General features: G+C 29.2%; 2 protein-coding genes across 2 annotated transcripts; one reads left to right on the top strand and one right to left on the bottom strand.

Moving 5' to 3' along the window:
• Window positions 1–2,238, bottom strand: LOC137827148 (glucan endo-1,3-beta-glucosidase-like). The gene is made up of 4 exons (XM_068633366.1): window positions 1,579–2,238; window positions 889–1,467; window positions 290–566; window positions 1–203 (listed from the first exon to the last, which is right to left on the bottom strand). The coding sequence occupies exons 1-4, from the start codon at window positions 2,029–2,031 to the stop codon at window positions 181–183; spliced, it is 1,332 nt and encodes a 443-aa protein (XP_068489467.1). The 5' UTR covers window positions 2,032–2,238; the 3' UTR covers window positions 1–180.
• Window positions 2,239–11,372: 9,134 nt separating this feature from the next.
• On the top strand, window positions 11,373–11,765 carry LOC137823454 (protein RDM1-like). The gene has a single exon (XM_068628595.1). The coding sequence runs from the start codon at window positions 11,373–11,375 to the stop codon at window positions 11,763–11,765; it is 393 nt and encodes a 130-aa protein (XP_068484696.1).
• Window positions 11,766–15,087: the final 3,322 nt, after the last annotated feature.

Genomic DNA, 15,087 nt, shown 5'->3' with positions numbered 1-15,087 from the left:
TTTAGGAACCAGAAGAACCTACGACTGATGTTAATATCAATGGAACATGAAATGTCATGCCAAGTTTAACATTGTTTTTCCAGAACAATATACAAACTAAATAATTTGAGCAGATGAATGCGTAGAAACCGCAAAGAAAGCCACATTGCCACTCTCTCTCGCCATAGCAACAACCTTCAATCAGATTTGGCATTTATCATGACCTGCACATAACACACAGAAACACCGTAAGTCTGCATGTTCCGAAACAGAAAATGATGATTATGGATAAAAGTGTGATGAGACTGACTTGGATTGGTAGTGGTGATGAGACCAGTGTTGGAGAAGTCACAGTTGAAATCATGGCGTCCATTGGCCTTGTAGTACGCATTCATGGCGTAAGTGGCAAGTGCCTTCACATTGTTGGCGGCATAGCAAACTCCCCCTGCTTCGATTGGCTTGCAATCAACTCCTTGGCTGCACACGTAGTTTATGTTCGCTTGCAAAGCTGCATCGTTCGCATCTGCCTTCGGCACACACCATTTTCCACCTCCAACTGCAGGTGCAGGTTTTGCAGGTGCAACATTCTGCATTTATCCATTCAAAATTATGAATCTTCAACACTGGTTCACAACGTGGTGCATAAATTTTAAACTAAATGATTCAATGTGTTTGTGACCGTTGGTTACTCTTATATGTTACGAAATAATGATAATAATATAATGAAGTGGCCATGTGAGAGAGGAGGTGGGGGACAAATTCTGATTGATAAAGCAGGGGTGGTGGATGAACCTCTGTCTCAACCGTTGGATTAGCGGAAAAGGATTAATAATCAACGGTTGGTTTTAGAGGACTGCAATAATGTACTGCAGAGAAGGGCCCCGCAGAGTAAAAGGACAAGAAATTAACCTGTCCGTTTCGCATGATTCCGCAATCGTACACGGGCGTGAAATCGGGCTGGAACAGGCCCCAGTTGCGTTCTGCAATTGGGCCGGGCTTTTGGTTCTCATTGAAAAGCGCGAAGACGAAGGACTCGAAGGTTCGGTTGGGCATCAACGGCGTTCCCTTGCCGGACGCCAAGTGCTTCACGAGTTGGCCGTTGAAGGACTGAGCGTTGGCCACGCTGCAGGCGTCCCAACCGTCGCAGACGGAGGGCCACCCCGTTTCCCCGACGACGATGTCCACGTCGCCGTAGCCCAGGTCCTTCATGGCGGAGTGCACCGCATCCAGCAGCGCGTCGAACTGGTTGGTGTAGCTGAGCTTGGTGTACCTGTCGTACAAGCCGCGGTTGGGCCTGAAGAGAAGGAAGTTCACGTTCTTCCCGTTGTACGCGAAATAGGGATACGGGTTCACCATGAAGGGCATTCTCGTCTCCTTCAAAAACTTCAGCATCGGGCCCAACACGTGCTTTGCGTATCCCGGTCGGAACCTCCCCGCGCTCGGCGGAATCGACGACCGCATTATCGCCAACGAGTGAGCGGTGGTCACCTGAAGAACAGACAAAAGAAATTATTAACTGAGATAAATCTGAATGCGTGACACGTGCGAGGAACACGGAGCTAATAATAGAAGTGAACGGAACGAAACGGAATTGAATACCTTAATGTCGGTTATGCCCTCGGCTAGGAGGGCGGCGTGGAGGGTTCTGATGGCGGGGGTGAGGCCGCGGATCATGTCGGCGTCGCCCCAGTGGAGGACCTCGCTGCCCACGAGGATGTATTCTATTTTTGTCTGCGGGTGGAAGGGTTTGATGTGCGAGACCACCCACTGCCTCGCCGTGTCGATTTGCTTCAGGACGGCGATGTCGCCGTTGGGAGCTGTCACCGTCATGGAGATGCCGCTGTTCGCGAAGGCTTGCAGGATCTGCGGGTTCACGTCGTAGATCTTCACGCGGTCGATCGTGGTTCTGGTCTTCAGAAAGTTCGCCACCGTCGCCGGCGGCGGTAGGTTGTCGCCCAGAGTGCCGTAGTTTATGCCGATGCTGTGGGCGGAGATGGCCAAATGGAGCAGCAGCAGCAGCAGGAAGGAGGAGAAAAAGGTGGTGGTAGCCATGGATGATGATGGTGATGTCGTGTTTGAAGTAGGAAGTTAGAAGCAACGGTCTTACGTTTGTGTCTTGTTAAATTTTGTTTATAAGGAGATTGAGAACGTTAGGAAGAAGGATAGGGTTGGAATAGTGGACTATTTTTTAGGACCATGGTCAGAATAGTGCGTCTATTTGGTGTCCCTTTATTATATTTATGTTTATTTCTTCATTTTGAAGAGTGTTTCTTCATTTGTTCTCATAAGTTAATTTAATTTTATCAATATAACGGTGTTAAAATATTTATTCAATTAACTTCGTTAATTATTAAAATTAATTTTAATGACGGTTAGTGGAGAGAAACAGTGGTGATATATGAATTTCGAACATATTTAAGAAAAATGGTCGCATAATAGATATTAGTGAAATATTTTATTAATTTTTGTTTTTGAATTGGTTTGAGGATCGGAAGAACTGCTGATTTCTGGATGTTATTTGGTCGGTCTTCGTGTATCCAACAATTCTTTTTCGGTCTTTCTCGTCGAGTGGCTTCTCAGGCGGGTGGAGTACCTGCAGATGGCACTCCAACACTCAAGTCAGTAGGGTGTCGTATTTGGCTGTCAGAGTACTGTAGATAATGACGTACATTTGTCATTGGAATGTATGATATTTATATTATCTTGATGAACCCTTGTTGTTGAGTCGGATTAAGGAGTTGGTTTGTGATTAGGGTTGGATTAGATCATCCCTTAACCATGGGTTAGACTTACTAACCAGGTCAACCTTTAACTTGAACGTCCTATATCGTCGTCATGTGTGCCACGTGATCAACTTTATCGTTTAGGTTGAGATTTGGTTATCTGGGTCGGCCGAGTCAGGTAGATCGGTCGGCCATCCCAGTAAAATTTAATATAATTCAAAATATTAGCGTGAGTGTTTAGTGATTAATTATTTGTGGGGTAGAAGGGTAAAATAAAATAAACAGGGGAAGCACAGGAATTGAGTGATGTTTGATTGGTTGAAGATGAATGATGAATTTGAGGAAAGGAAGGAAGAGAGGGGCACGCTATGGTGAGGACGCGGTGGAATTCAGAATCAGATTCAAAATTGAATAGAAAAGTCATAAAAGCATGGTGGGCCAGGGTAGGTGTCGTGGGTCAAAAAGTTACTACATTCTTATGTTCAACATTTAACATATTTTATTCATTTCTTTATTATTACAATGACCAAAAGTGTGACTCTCTGCGCAATGCGTTGCGGTGCTGACACGTCACCATTCGTAAGATATGTTTCACTTTGCGTCTCATCTACCTGTCAGAATGTCTCACAAAACCTACGCGTTTTCACGTCCCATTTGTGCCACCTACGCGCTTTCCCAAATCTCACTTTCTGGGCTTTATTCTAAGTTTGGCCCATCATCATAAGCCCATCTTCCCAAAATTAAAAAAAACAAAAAACACGGCAAACCCTAAAATAATATTATCAGGGAGAGGTTTATTGAATTTTGAATCATATAAAATAAAAAGGACAAAGAATACTCTAACGGTCGATTGGACGACCAATAGAAGTCCATTAGGTTCGACCAACACCATCGAATTTTAAGAAGATTAATAAAGTTAATTAACAATTAAATATTAGATTATATATTTAATTACCTTAATTCGACATAATAATATAAATAGACACAAATTTCAAGAATCAGGTATGTCATCATTATACACTAAATATATTAAATTTGAAATATTAAAATCTCACTTAAACGTCGAAGTACATTTTATAGGTACCATCTAACTTAGAGTTTACAAATACAAAAGACAGAGAGACAAGAGGAGTATAAAGAGCTCACACGAAAAAAGAAAAAGTCGAACAACCCACTAAAAAGAAAAAATAATCATTCTCTTGATGTCGTTATATAATTTCCATTCAAAGGGAAATTGGAAAATCAAAAGACTGATAGCCTTGATAATTGAAGAGAAACGTGAAAACTAATTGCATATAATGCTTATGTTACATTTATCGGGGAAAAAAACTTAGCACGTTACTAAGTTACAGCTTCAAAAAAACAAAGCTACCACACAAGTGGAAGTTCTATATGTTTAAACTTTGTTTGTAAGATAAAAAAAACTACTGTTTCTTAATAAAAACAACCTTTTTTCGGTATTTTTTACATATGTTTGGATAAACGTGTTTTAAAAAGTGGAAACAAAATATTGTTTATTTGGAAAAGTTGCTGTTTTAAGAAAAACATGGAGAGATATGCTATATTTTTTTTTGTATGCAAATGCTCTCATAAAATTCACATAATGGACATAATGGAGTAGTCCTTTCATTATTAATTGTCTTCCACTAATTATGCATTTGAGTAGTTGAACTTGTTGCACTAAGAAGCGTTAAAGAAATACTTGACATAAATTTACTAGAAATGAAATGAATACAATGAAAGATTGTAAGTTAAATTGTTTATGATATTTCTATTAAAGTAACTTGAGTTAATTTAACAAATTTTGATGTTACGAGGTAAATGTGTTTTTTTTTTATATTTTAATTATGGGTTTAATTGAGATTTTGAAATATGTTAGAGAGTAATAAAAAATAGAAATTCAAGATGCATTTTTTAAGTTGTTATATAATGTTATCTTATTGGTGTTCTCATTGAAGTAAGAGATTTTCGTTTAAGTGAAAACAAGGTTATGCTCTGGTATTTGTTGCTTAAGTAAAAATTAATTACTAAAGCTAAAATTCTATGGAGATCAATTGTTCTTCTAGTTATGAATTTTGTTCAAATGAAGTTGTGTAAGCCATCCATTGTGAAAAAGAATGTATGTTTTAGTAGAAAAATATTTTTATATGTATGATTGTATGGATACTTATATGATTTATTACTATTCAGGCTTAATTACCTTTTTACTCTCTATATTAAGGTCCAAAAATCAGTTTCATCCCAATTTTTAAAATGTCCAGTGTGGTCTCAACTATTTTTAGAATGACTCAATGTGGTCAATTTTATTAGATTGTCATTAACGACGTTAAGTGGATAATGAGTTCGCATACAAAGTGATACATATGTCAGTTAATTTGGAACATGTGTATAGTGGGATTTCTCCCACAGTGATAATAGTATTTTAGATTAAGATATTTATAGGACAAACTTAGGACTATCTGAGATACTTGTTCACCATTGTCAAGGTTAGGTAATGTATACATATCTATGTAGACTGATAAATAGCCGACATTCTCAAGAAAATTAATTATAATTGTATCAATGTTTTTAAATACTCAACTGCTTAATCACTTTTCCAACAACTTATATAGTGAATCGTCAAAAAAAAAATATAGATTCATATATTTGATAAAATTGAGTCTTATGCTTGTAGGTCAAGTCATAGACCATCATTATTAATATTGTATGTTAAGTTTATTAATATTCATATTTAAGATTTACAAAAGTTTTTTTTTTATATATATATTTGTTATAATAATTGGAGTGTTATATAATGCACTCTACAACTAGTATCAGAGATAATTATATAAACTGGGTGTAACAATTTGCTTTTAACTTTTTAATGGAAAATACATTTATATTCCATGATAAATGAATGTATACATTACTATTTTACATTTATTGATTTTTTTTAATTCATATAAGTAAAAAATTGTCATAATTTTCTATTATGGGTATATCAAATTTTGTTATAAAATAAAGTATCACTGCAATATATTTATAAAATTATTAATACAATATATAAAATTTTCTCTATAATGGAATTTTTTAAACATTATATATATATATAATATTACACCAAAATATCTTAAATACATGTAGAAAACTTTTTTTTCATAGGAATTCCAAAAAGAAAAAAAAATGTATATAACTCATAATACTTCTTAGCAACTCTTCACTTACATATCTATGTGATTTGGTGTGAATACATAATAACTGTAATTACAAAACAATATCAAAATAAAAAGATAGGTTAATAATTCAAAGCATTTAATGTAAAGTAATTGATAATTTTAATAAAACACATTTATCATCTAACACGGCATTGCACATATAAATTAAATATATATAACACTTGAAAATTTTTAAAAGATGATATTTAATTCAAACTTACTTATTAGCATCAACATCATGTTATATATATATACGATTTAAGTAATCAAGAAAAATTTTAAATATCTAAAGTCTCAAACTTAATACTCAGATTCTACATCATTGAGTATTCATCAATTTCTTATAATGTGTATCTATGCTCTAAACATGTTTAATATTTTGTAAATTTTCAACTATATAGAAATAAATGTTTACGAATTATAGCTTTGAAATTTTAATAATTTGTAAATAATAATAAATTATTATAAATTTATTTCTTTTTTGGCCTATAACTCACTTTAATAATTATTTTAATACTTAGATTTTAAAAAATAAACAGGTATAGAAATTCTTTCATACAAGAATATAATTATTTCCTTTATAATAAAATTTTATAGATACTAAAAATATCTAAGTTTCTTACTTTTTTTTTCCTAGTGAAAATAAAATTTTATAATTTACATAATTTAATCAATAGAGCAAACCAAATTACATGGATCAATTTCTCTATCACAATCATTAGATTTCATTTCAATCCATAGTACTTTGATTTCATTTCAATCACACTGACTACACATAAATTAATTGTCTTCCGGAAGACTCATTAAGTATGTCTCTACTAAAAACTAACATCTAATTCATACATCAAAGATCAGGGTAAGTTTAAACATCCAATATCGATTGTCTATAGCGGGGACCCAATGTATGTGAACTCACTCGTCAGCTTCTCACCACCTAATATCTTACTCTATATGACTTAGATCGCTAGTGAAGCTAGAGGATATCGATTAAACATAGATTTTTCATACTTAATGTATCATCAAAGAATAACTCATACATTATCCCAAATGTATGACATCAATTTCATACAATTTTCATCATTCATATATAGTACATATCTTTCAAACACATAACATTTAAAAATTCATAACATTCAAGAACTTTTCCAACATCAAAAACAATATTTAACTTTCAAACTATCAAAATATAATATTTATACATATTCGCACAACATAAAATCAAACAATTTTACCAAATAACATCCTTACAAGAGAAATTGAAACTTGGGACCACATCCTCTCCACATTCAAATCTTCCAGTTTAAGGTACTATTGAAAGTTAAAGTTAACTTCCCTTACCTGACATCCCTTATTCTGATGGAAATTCTACTTCAAACAGGGAACCACTCCAAAATTTATAAACCTAAAGAAAGTTATCCAAACATTACAAAATTTTAGTATGAATTTAATCAAGTTCTAAACCCTAAACCCTAAACCCTAAACCCTAAACCCTAAACAGGGATGATAAGTTGAGAAAATCACTTTTCTCAACTAATCATCCTAAGATTAATGACATTTCCTATCTATATACAACATAATAATACTGTGTCAATTCCCTAACACTCATGTAAAGAAGAAAAGTTCAAATGCCTTTTTTTTAATTCATATTTAATAAATAATTTTCTAACTTTTTCACCTTTTTTAAAAATTTACATCTCATTAATTAGAACACATGCACTCACACAAAATGTTAGAATACATTACATAAGAGTTTTTTAACATCTCATATACAGCAAAGTAATATATGACATAATTGCTTGAGTTACGAATTATTACTCTAAAACTGATAAATGAATTGATTTGTAGTAGTTAGAAAGTTTAAAAATATTTAGTGCATTAAAATTAAACTCTTGTTTTAAATATTTTAATGTTCAAATTTTCCATCTACACTTCATTGGCTGAGATAGTTGAATAACACTATAATAATAATAATACATTGACAACTAACTCAGTATACAATTTGTAATTCATGATATAAAAAAAGGCATTTTCATCATTTTATAAAAAAATATTTAAAATTTTATACAAGTAGATGAAATTATTGACAGTATAAATTGTCAATATATCACTTCTTATAACACTAAGTAAAAATAATATAACAGTTAACATTAAACTGCATTAAGGAAAAGAATTAAATGTAATAAAATCATAAGCCAAAGTGGTTCTTAAAAGCATTTGTCATAGACACTACACTAGAAACCTGAGAGACATATTGGTGTGAAAGTTGAAAATGTTTCGGCGCCATGGTCCTGCTGAGTACAAACACATGTTGCTGTCGGATTCTGAAACTGAGTCTGATGATAACCTTAGAAATGTTGCTGTTAGTGTTGCTGAGGATGGAAGAAGAGAAAGGGAAGAAGGGAACAAGACTCTTTCAACTCACCAACATGCTACAACATTCAAGTCCAAACAAACTCTTGATCCAGGTTAATTATACCAATCTATCTATTTTTTCTATACATTTTTTATTTTATTTTCAATTATATTTTTTCATATCATTAAAAAAGAAAAAAAAAACTTTGTCTTTAAACTTCTAGACAAACTTTTTTTTTTTAAATTAACAAATTTGTGTTGAGTAAAAAGTAAATGGGTAGAGAAAGACTCTCAGATCTTTTATATATATGGTTTATCTCTTCTATTTATCTAATTTATGACACTATTTGTTATACTAAAACTATTTTTATGGGTAATTGAAAAATTTAATCGATTCTACATCTAAATCAAGAAAAATAGCCATTAGATGAGTAATAATATATACTCAACACATAACCAATTGTTTTCAATAAATTTCAATCCATTTAAAAAAATTATCAAAAAAAGTGTGGAAGATAATGTACTAATATTCTTCATGTTAATAATATATGGACAATGATATGAATTCAAGGATGGGTGGTAATTTTTAGGGATAGGACTTTTTACTCGTAAGTAAAATAATAAATATGCTTTTAAAATAGTATTTTTCCTAAAATAATTTTATTTTCCTAATAAATACATTGTTTTTATTGGAACAGAAAAATAAATAATTTGTGGCTATATTAAAAGTAAAAAATAATGTTCTGAGAATTTAAATTAATATTTTTTTTAAAGACAGTTTACTCTACACTGTTTTGTTTCTTTTGAATGGTTGAATGTTAGATTTTTTTTTTTAATTTTTATATTTAAACTTGAAAATAATATTAATTACTGCCTTTTTTGAATATATATACACACATAAATAAACTTGTAATTATAAATTTTATCTTTGTTTATGTTGACAAATAATACTTAAATTATTTTGGTATAAATGTATATACTAATCAACTTTTAAATTGGACATGTGAACACGGATAATTATGTACATCCATCTTGATTCTATTTAAAATTTCTATACACCCTTAGCTTATTTGGTATTTCATACTTTGTTTTAAAATTTATATAATTATATTTTTTTGTCATTTGACATTCACATTGAAAAAATATTATTCTTTTAATATTGAATTTTTAATTTTTTTTTGAAAGAAAACTATTTAATAAATATTTTGATGATACCTACAAGAGTATGAATATTTAATAAATTATTATCCTATGTATATTAAAATAAAACACAATTTTCACTTCAGTAAAATATTAGACACAACAAGGGTTTTACTTCACGGAGATAAATATAGTCAATATTATCCCCATCCGTTATATTTGGTGTAATTAAATATATATAAGCAAATTTAAATTTTCTAAAAACTATTTAATGCTACTATTTCAAAAATATCATTATCTTAAACTTAATCATTATTTACAATAAATATAATTAAGGGTACTCTTTATTAAAAGTATTAAATGCACTTAACTATTTTTCTTAATAAACAGTATAATATTTGTTTTATCTCTTTCTTTTCATTATTTATTACATTGCATATATCATTTAATATATATCATATTATTTAAGAGATATAAATACAAAAATTAATTTTATCACATTTCAAGCACACTCTTTTCACTTATGAATAAACTGAATAATAATCAAATTTATTTAATATTTATTTTTTCATACAAGTTTCTAAATCACCTTTAGTTATACTTATTCCTGTATAGGGCTAGACTTAAACCTGAAAAATGTGAGAAGAAAAAAATCAATGACTTAAAATATTATGTCTTAAATTATTTAAAAAGACACAAAAATAGATAAATTAAAAAAAAAAAGTAGACAAAGTTAAAAGAATAATTTAGGTTAGAATTAAAATTTGACCCACTTTAAACCCAAAACGTATTAATCCCAAATGCAAATTGGGTAATTATGAATTTTCTTACAAACGGTTGGATTAATGTGATTTTGAATTTTTTTTTAGCCAAACCACCCTAACCATAGCTTTAAGTATACAATATTGTTCAAGTTTTTTTTAGAAGTTTTTAAATTAAGTTTTATTTAATTCTTTAAATACAATCATTACTATTATATTTCAATATTTCCCTTAATAAAATTCACATTAATCTAATTTTTTTCTTAATAGTCATAAATAAATTAGATTGGAGAAAATATGGGGAAATATCTGGTATATTGCAGGCTACACGCCATTTAGCTGAAGAAGAACTTTTAGTATGTTATGTATTCATAATAAACTTGTATAGATAGAAAGATGTAATTATTATTTATTTAATTTTATGATAATTTTTTAAAAAATAATCACTAAAAAAATTATTAAATAAAAAAAATTAGAGATCAAAATAATTAGTTGATATTTAACTAAAACAGAAATAATTTTATAAACTAAAAAAATATGTTATTTAAAGTAGTTTTTATCATTAATAAAAGTTTATAAAATAGTTTTTAAATTGATATTTAACCATTAGCTTTATTACTTACTATTTCATATTCTAAATTAGTGTCTATTAGTTTTTCGTAAAAGAATTTAGAAACTAAAATATTAGTAGTTAAAACCTATCAATTTAGACACCATTTTATAAATTTTTATTAATAATAAAAATCACTTTAGATAGTAATAATTTTTTAGTCTTTAAATTTTTTTATCAGTAAAACTCTAAAATAATATCTAACTTAGTCAATAAAGTAACTAAATATTTTTAGTCTTTAAAAGTGTGTTAACATATTTAGTTTTTCTGTTTTAAGTTATTAGGTTTTGTTCGTTTGGCCCATTTTTTTTTTATCAATTTGGTCTTAATCTTTTTTTTATATATACACCATGTATTTTACTCTCTAATATACAAGTAAATAAGAATTTCTTTTGTATTTTATTTTCTCTGTTTTTCTCTCTTTCCACTTTATGCACTACATTAAACAAAGAATATTCATATTCATTAACGATAATAAAGTGGTTGTTATTTAATGATTTTTTTACTGCAAGAATTTACTATCATTTTAAAAAAATTGTTTATTACTTTAGATTTTTTATAATATGTATGAGAATGTATGAGAAATAGAAAAAATAAAATAGAAGAAATTAAAATGATTGCAGAGGCTTTGTTAGAGCTTGCGAAGGAATATCAAGAGAAGATGGAGAAGAAGAGTATTCCAAGGCATGGTTCAAAGGAGATGGTGGTTGTGAGCTGGAAGGGTTTGGCGAAAACCTTGAAGACATTGTACGGACAACCATTGCATTATCTAACACAGAAACTCTGCAAAGAATGGGATAAGTCGAGATTTGGAAGTGACAATGAAGAGAAGCCATTGAATGCTATGTTCAGTTGGCGTGAAGCTGAAGACACCGTTTGGAGAGTTGAAGCAGTTCATAGACTCTGCACTTCCCCTGTTCATCTTGCAGTGCTTTGGCTTGATGACCCAGAATACCTTCTTATTGCTAATGAAGTTATTCCCACCCCTTCTGTTCCTGCAGAGTAATTGCCCTTTTAAAAGAAGCTTTTTTCATTTGTATTCAGCATAATCAATGTTGGGATACCTTTTATTTCAAGTTGGAAATTCAAGGTTTCTTTGTTATCTCTTTTATATATTTTGCAAGTTTTCTTTAATTTCGTATCTCGATTAGATATATATTGACATATCGTAGTATATAAATGTTTAAATCTTATTTTATAAGTTGATTTTTTAACTTTAAATTAGGTTTAAAGTTTATTTTTTCACTACAAGAAAATCATGAAATAGAAACCAATTTTTAGAGACCAAAATAATTAGTTGCAATAGTAACTAAATTAGAGACTATTTTAGAAACTAAACTAAAAATTGGTTTCTAAATTAGTTTATATTATTTTCTATTATTGTTAAATAGTTTCTAAATTGATATCTAATTAGCCACCAAGGTTTTAGAGACCAAATCTAGAAACTAAATATTTGGTAGTTAAAACTTTAGTTGCTAATTAGATACCAATTTAAAAACTATTTAACAATAATAGAAACTAATTTAGAAACCAATTTTTTGTTTAGTTTCTAAAATGGTATCTAATTTAGTTACTATTGCAACTAATTATTTTGGTTTCTAAATATTGGTTTCTATTTCATGATTTTCTTGTAGTGTTTAATGTGATATTAGAGTCTTTTAAAATCAATTTTAATGAAAATTTGTTAGGCTTATTAAGTTACTCCTATCGTCCCATTCATAAATATATATTTTTTTACATATACGAGTTAACAGTCTCGATATATTGGGATATATTAAAAATTGTACATCAATAAAAGATAAAAAAATTTCATAAAAATGAATGTAGAAGTTAGTAGGACTGAATTAGAGTTATTTTTTTTTTCTTGTGATTCTTAATTTGCCTCTTTTGAATGTTATTTTGCTTTGAATGGTACTTTGCTTTGAGAGTTTCGATGTAGCACCTAATGGGCTTCCAAGGTGCGTGCTTGTTTTTCTATGTTTTGATAAATAATAGCAACACTCTATCACATTCTTAAATGTTTTTTAAATTTTGTTCGTAATTTTTCACCACTTCTCCTCTTACAAATACCCTAAAAACATTTTTCTACAATGGAATTTGGGCTACTTTTTACTTCAAAACTCATTCCTAATCAAGTTTATCTTCGTAACAATAGTGAATCCATATTCGAATACGTAAAAGGCCACTTTAAGAGTACCTTAAGATATTTACCTTACATTAAAAATAATATTGGTAATATAAAATTATTTTTTTAAAGATAAAATTTGAAATAGATAGAGAATGAAATGTCAATAAATAAGTTATATACCTCAATGTTTTGTTTCATAATTTTTTTTTTAATCTTGGAACATGGTAATATTCTAGAAATACACAAATGATGTTTTAATTATAACATCTATTTATTACTATATTGTTTAGATTTGTGAACTTGGGGTGATTTAAAATTTAATATAAGTTGAAGTGTGATCATATATTATATGTTCATAACTATGAAAGCTTGAAATATTATGATTTTGAAAGTAAGAAGGTGATATAGTTATATTGGTCTCTAATTTGTAGTTTGAAGTATCTTTTAAACACATAAAATATCTATCAAGTTATAACTTCAGATTTAAGTCAGAAGGATTGAGAGTAATTTTCTCCATTGAAGCAAGCAAGCTCAAACGAAAAGATGTTGCTCAAGCTTTGAGTTACCTGTTACATGTGGTCCAGTAATATGTGAGCTCATGCAACTAAGTGTTGATGCTCTAGCTATAATATTATTATTCAAGTGTTGATGAAGCAGTGTGCTTGATGTTTTTGGAACTTATTAGATTTTACAAGTAACATCACTTAAGTGTTGAGGTCATACTCAAGTGATAGGTGTTCAAGAATTGAGTGATCGTTTTATCAAGGGAGAGACATAATCAACTCTCTCTTCTTATAAATTGTTGTTTTGATGATTTATATAAGTATTTGTGTGTGTGTTTATATATGCATGTGAGACTAGTGATGATTATGAGAAGCATGAATATGTATAAAAAAAGTGTATGATATACTTGGTTTTATATATCGCATGTGGTTTATTTGATGGTTCTTTATGAGTATGTTACAAATATTTATGGGCATATTATGACATTTGCATACGTGTGATCTTTTTTAAGTGTGTTATAACCCTTTTAAGAGTGTGTTATGAGTTTTTTTTTTAGAGATCGGCAAGTGTGTTGTGAGTGGTATCTAGGTTGATATTGTGATCTTAATAGATCTTAGTATTAAGCACAAAACTCATTATAAAAAGATATATCACATCTTACTGATTATCTGATCACATAGATTAATATATAAAGTGAGGAGACATCGAAAGAAGTGTTTGCATCAAACTATTACAAAGTAGGTACAATGAACTACCATAACATAAAAAGCCAATGATAGATTTGCAATATACTTATGATGAATCAAGTGTTAGTCTCTGGGGAGAGATATTTAATACAAGTCTTTTAAAAGTCGTTCAGTATGATAAATTACCTTGAATAATTGAAATGTAATTGAAGATTTATGTATTCTTTAATATAAGTAATTCATGTTTAATTTGTTTTGATGAACTTCAATTAAAAAAAAGTGTGATGTGATTTATATATGTAGATTGCATTCTATATGTGATTTGTCTAAAATAATTAATTCACCAATGAGTGTTTAAATAAATTGTTATCATGTTCCTATATATGTGAAAAAATGATGGTACAAGTAACAACAACAAATATATATTAGTTGAAAAATCATTTTATTTTCTTAACATTTTGTTTTTATATATACATGTTTATGGAAAATTTAAGTTTCAATGAATTGCATATTATATATGCAAACATTAAGTAGATGTATGTTTAAAATTATATATTTTAGATCCGCCCACAAACACACATTTTATATTTATCTTATATTTTTTAAATTTGTTTCTCCTTCTTTTTATCACATTCTTAGCACAATTAATTTTTTTTTCTCTTTTTCTCTCTCAAAATACATAAATTTGAAACATTATGATTTCTTTCTAACACTTTTTCAAATGAAATTTTGCTTTCACAATCACTTATTCATAATTAAATTATTTATTTATATAACTAATTATTCATAATTATAACTTAAAATAAAATACCATTTAAATCAGAACATTAAATGAAAATTAAAGTGAATTAGTCATCTATTACTCTTTATTTGTCTTTAAAGCTATTTTTTCACGAAGAAAGAAATATAATATTTTTTTAAATTATAATATAAAAGTTCTACAATTTCTTATTTTTTTTATCGACACATACATAGTATGCATGCATGAATTATTTAAAACTTAAAATAAT

This window comes from Phaseolus vulgaris, chromosome 8 (genome assembly GCF_000499845.2).
Source record: "Phaseolus vulgaris cultivar G19833 chromosome 8, P. vulgaris v2.0, whole genome shotgun sequence".
Classification (NCBI taxonomy): Eukaryota; Viridiplantae; Streptophyta; class Magnoliopsida; order Fabales; family Fabaceae; genus Phaseolus; species Phaseolus vulgaris.
Note: the sequence above shows the minus strand (reverse complement) of the source record. Positions and strands in the feature narration are given on the sequence as shown.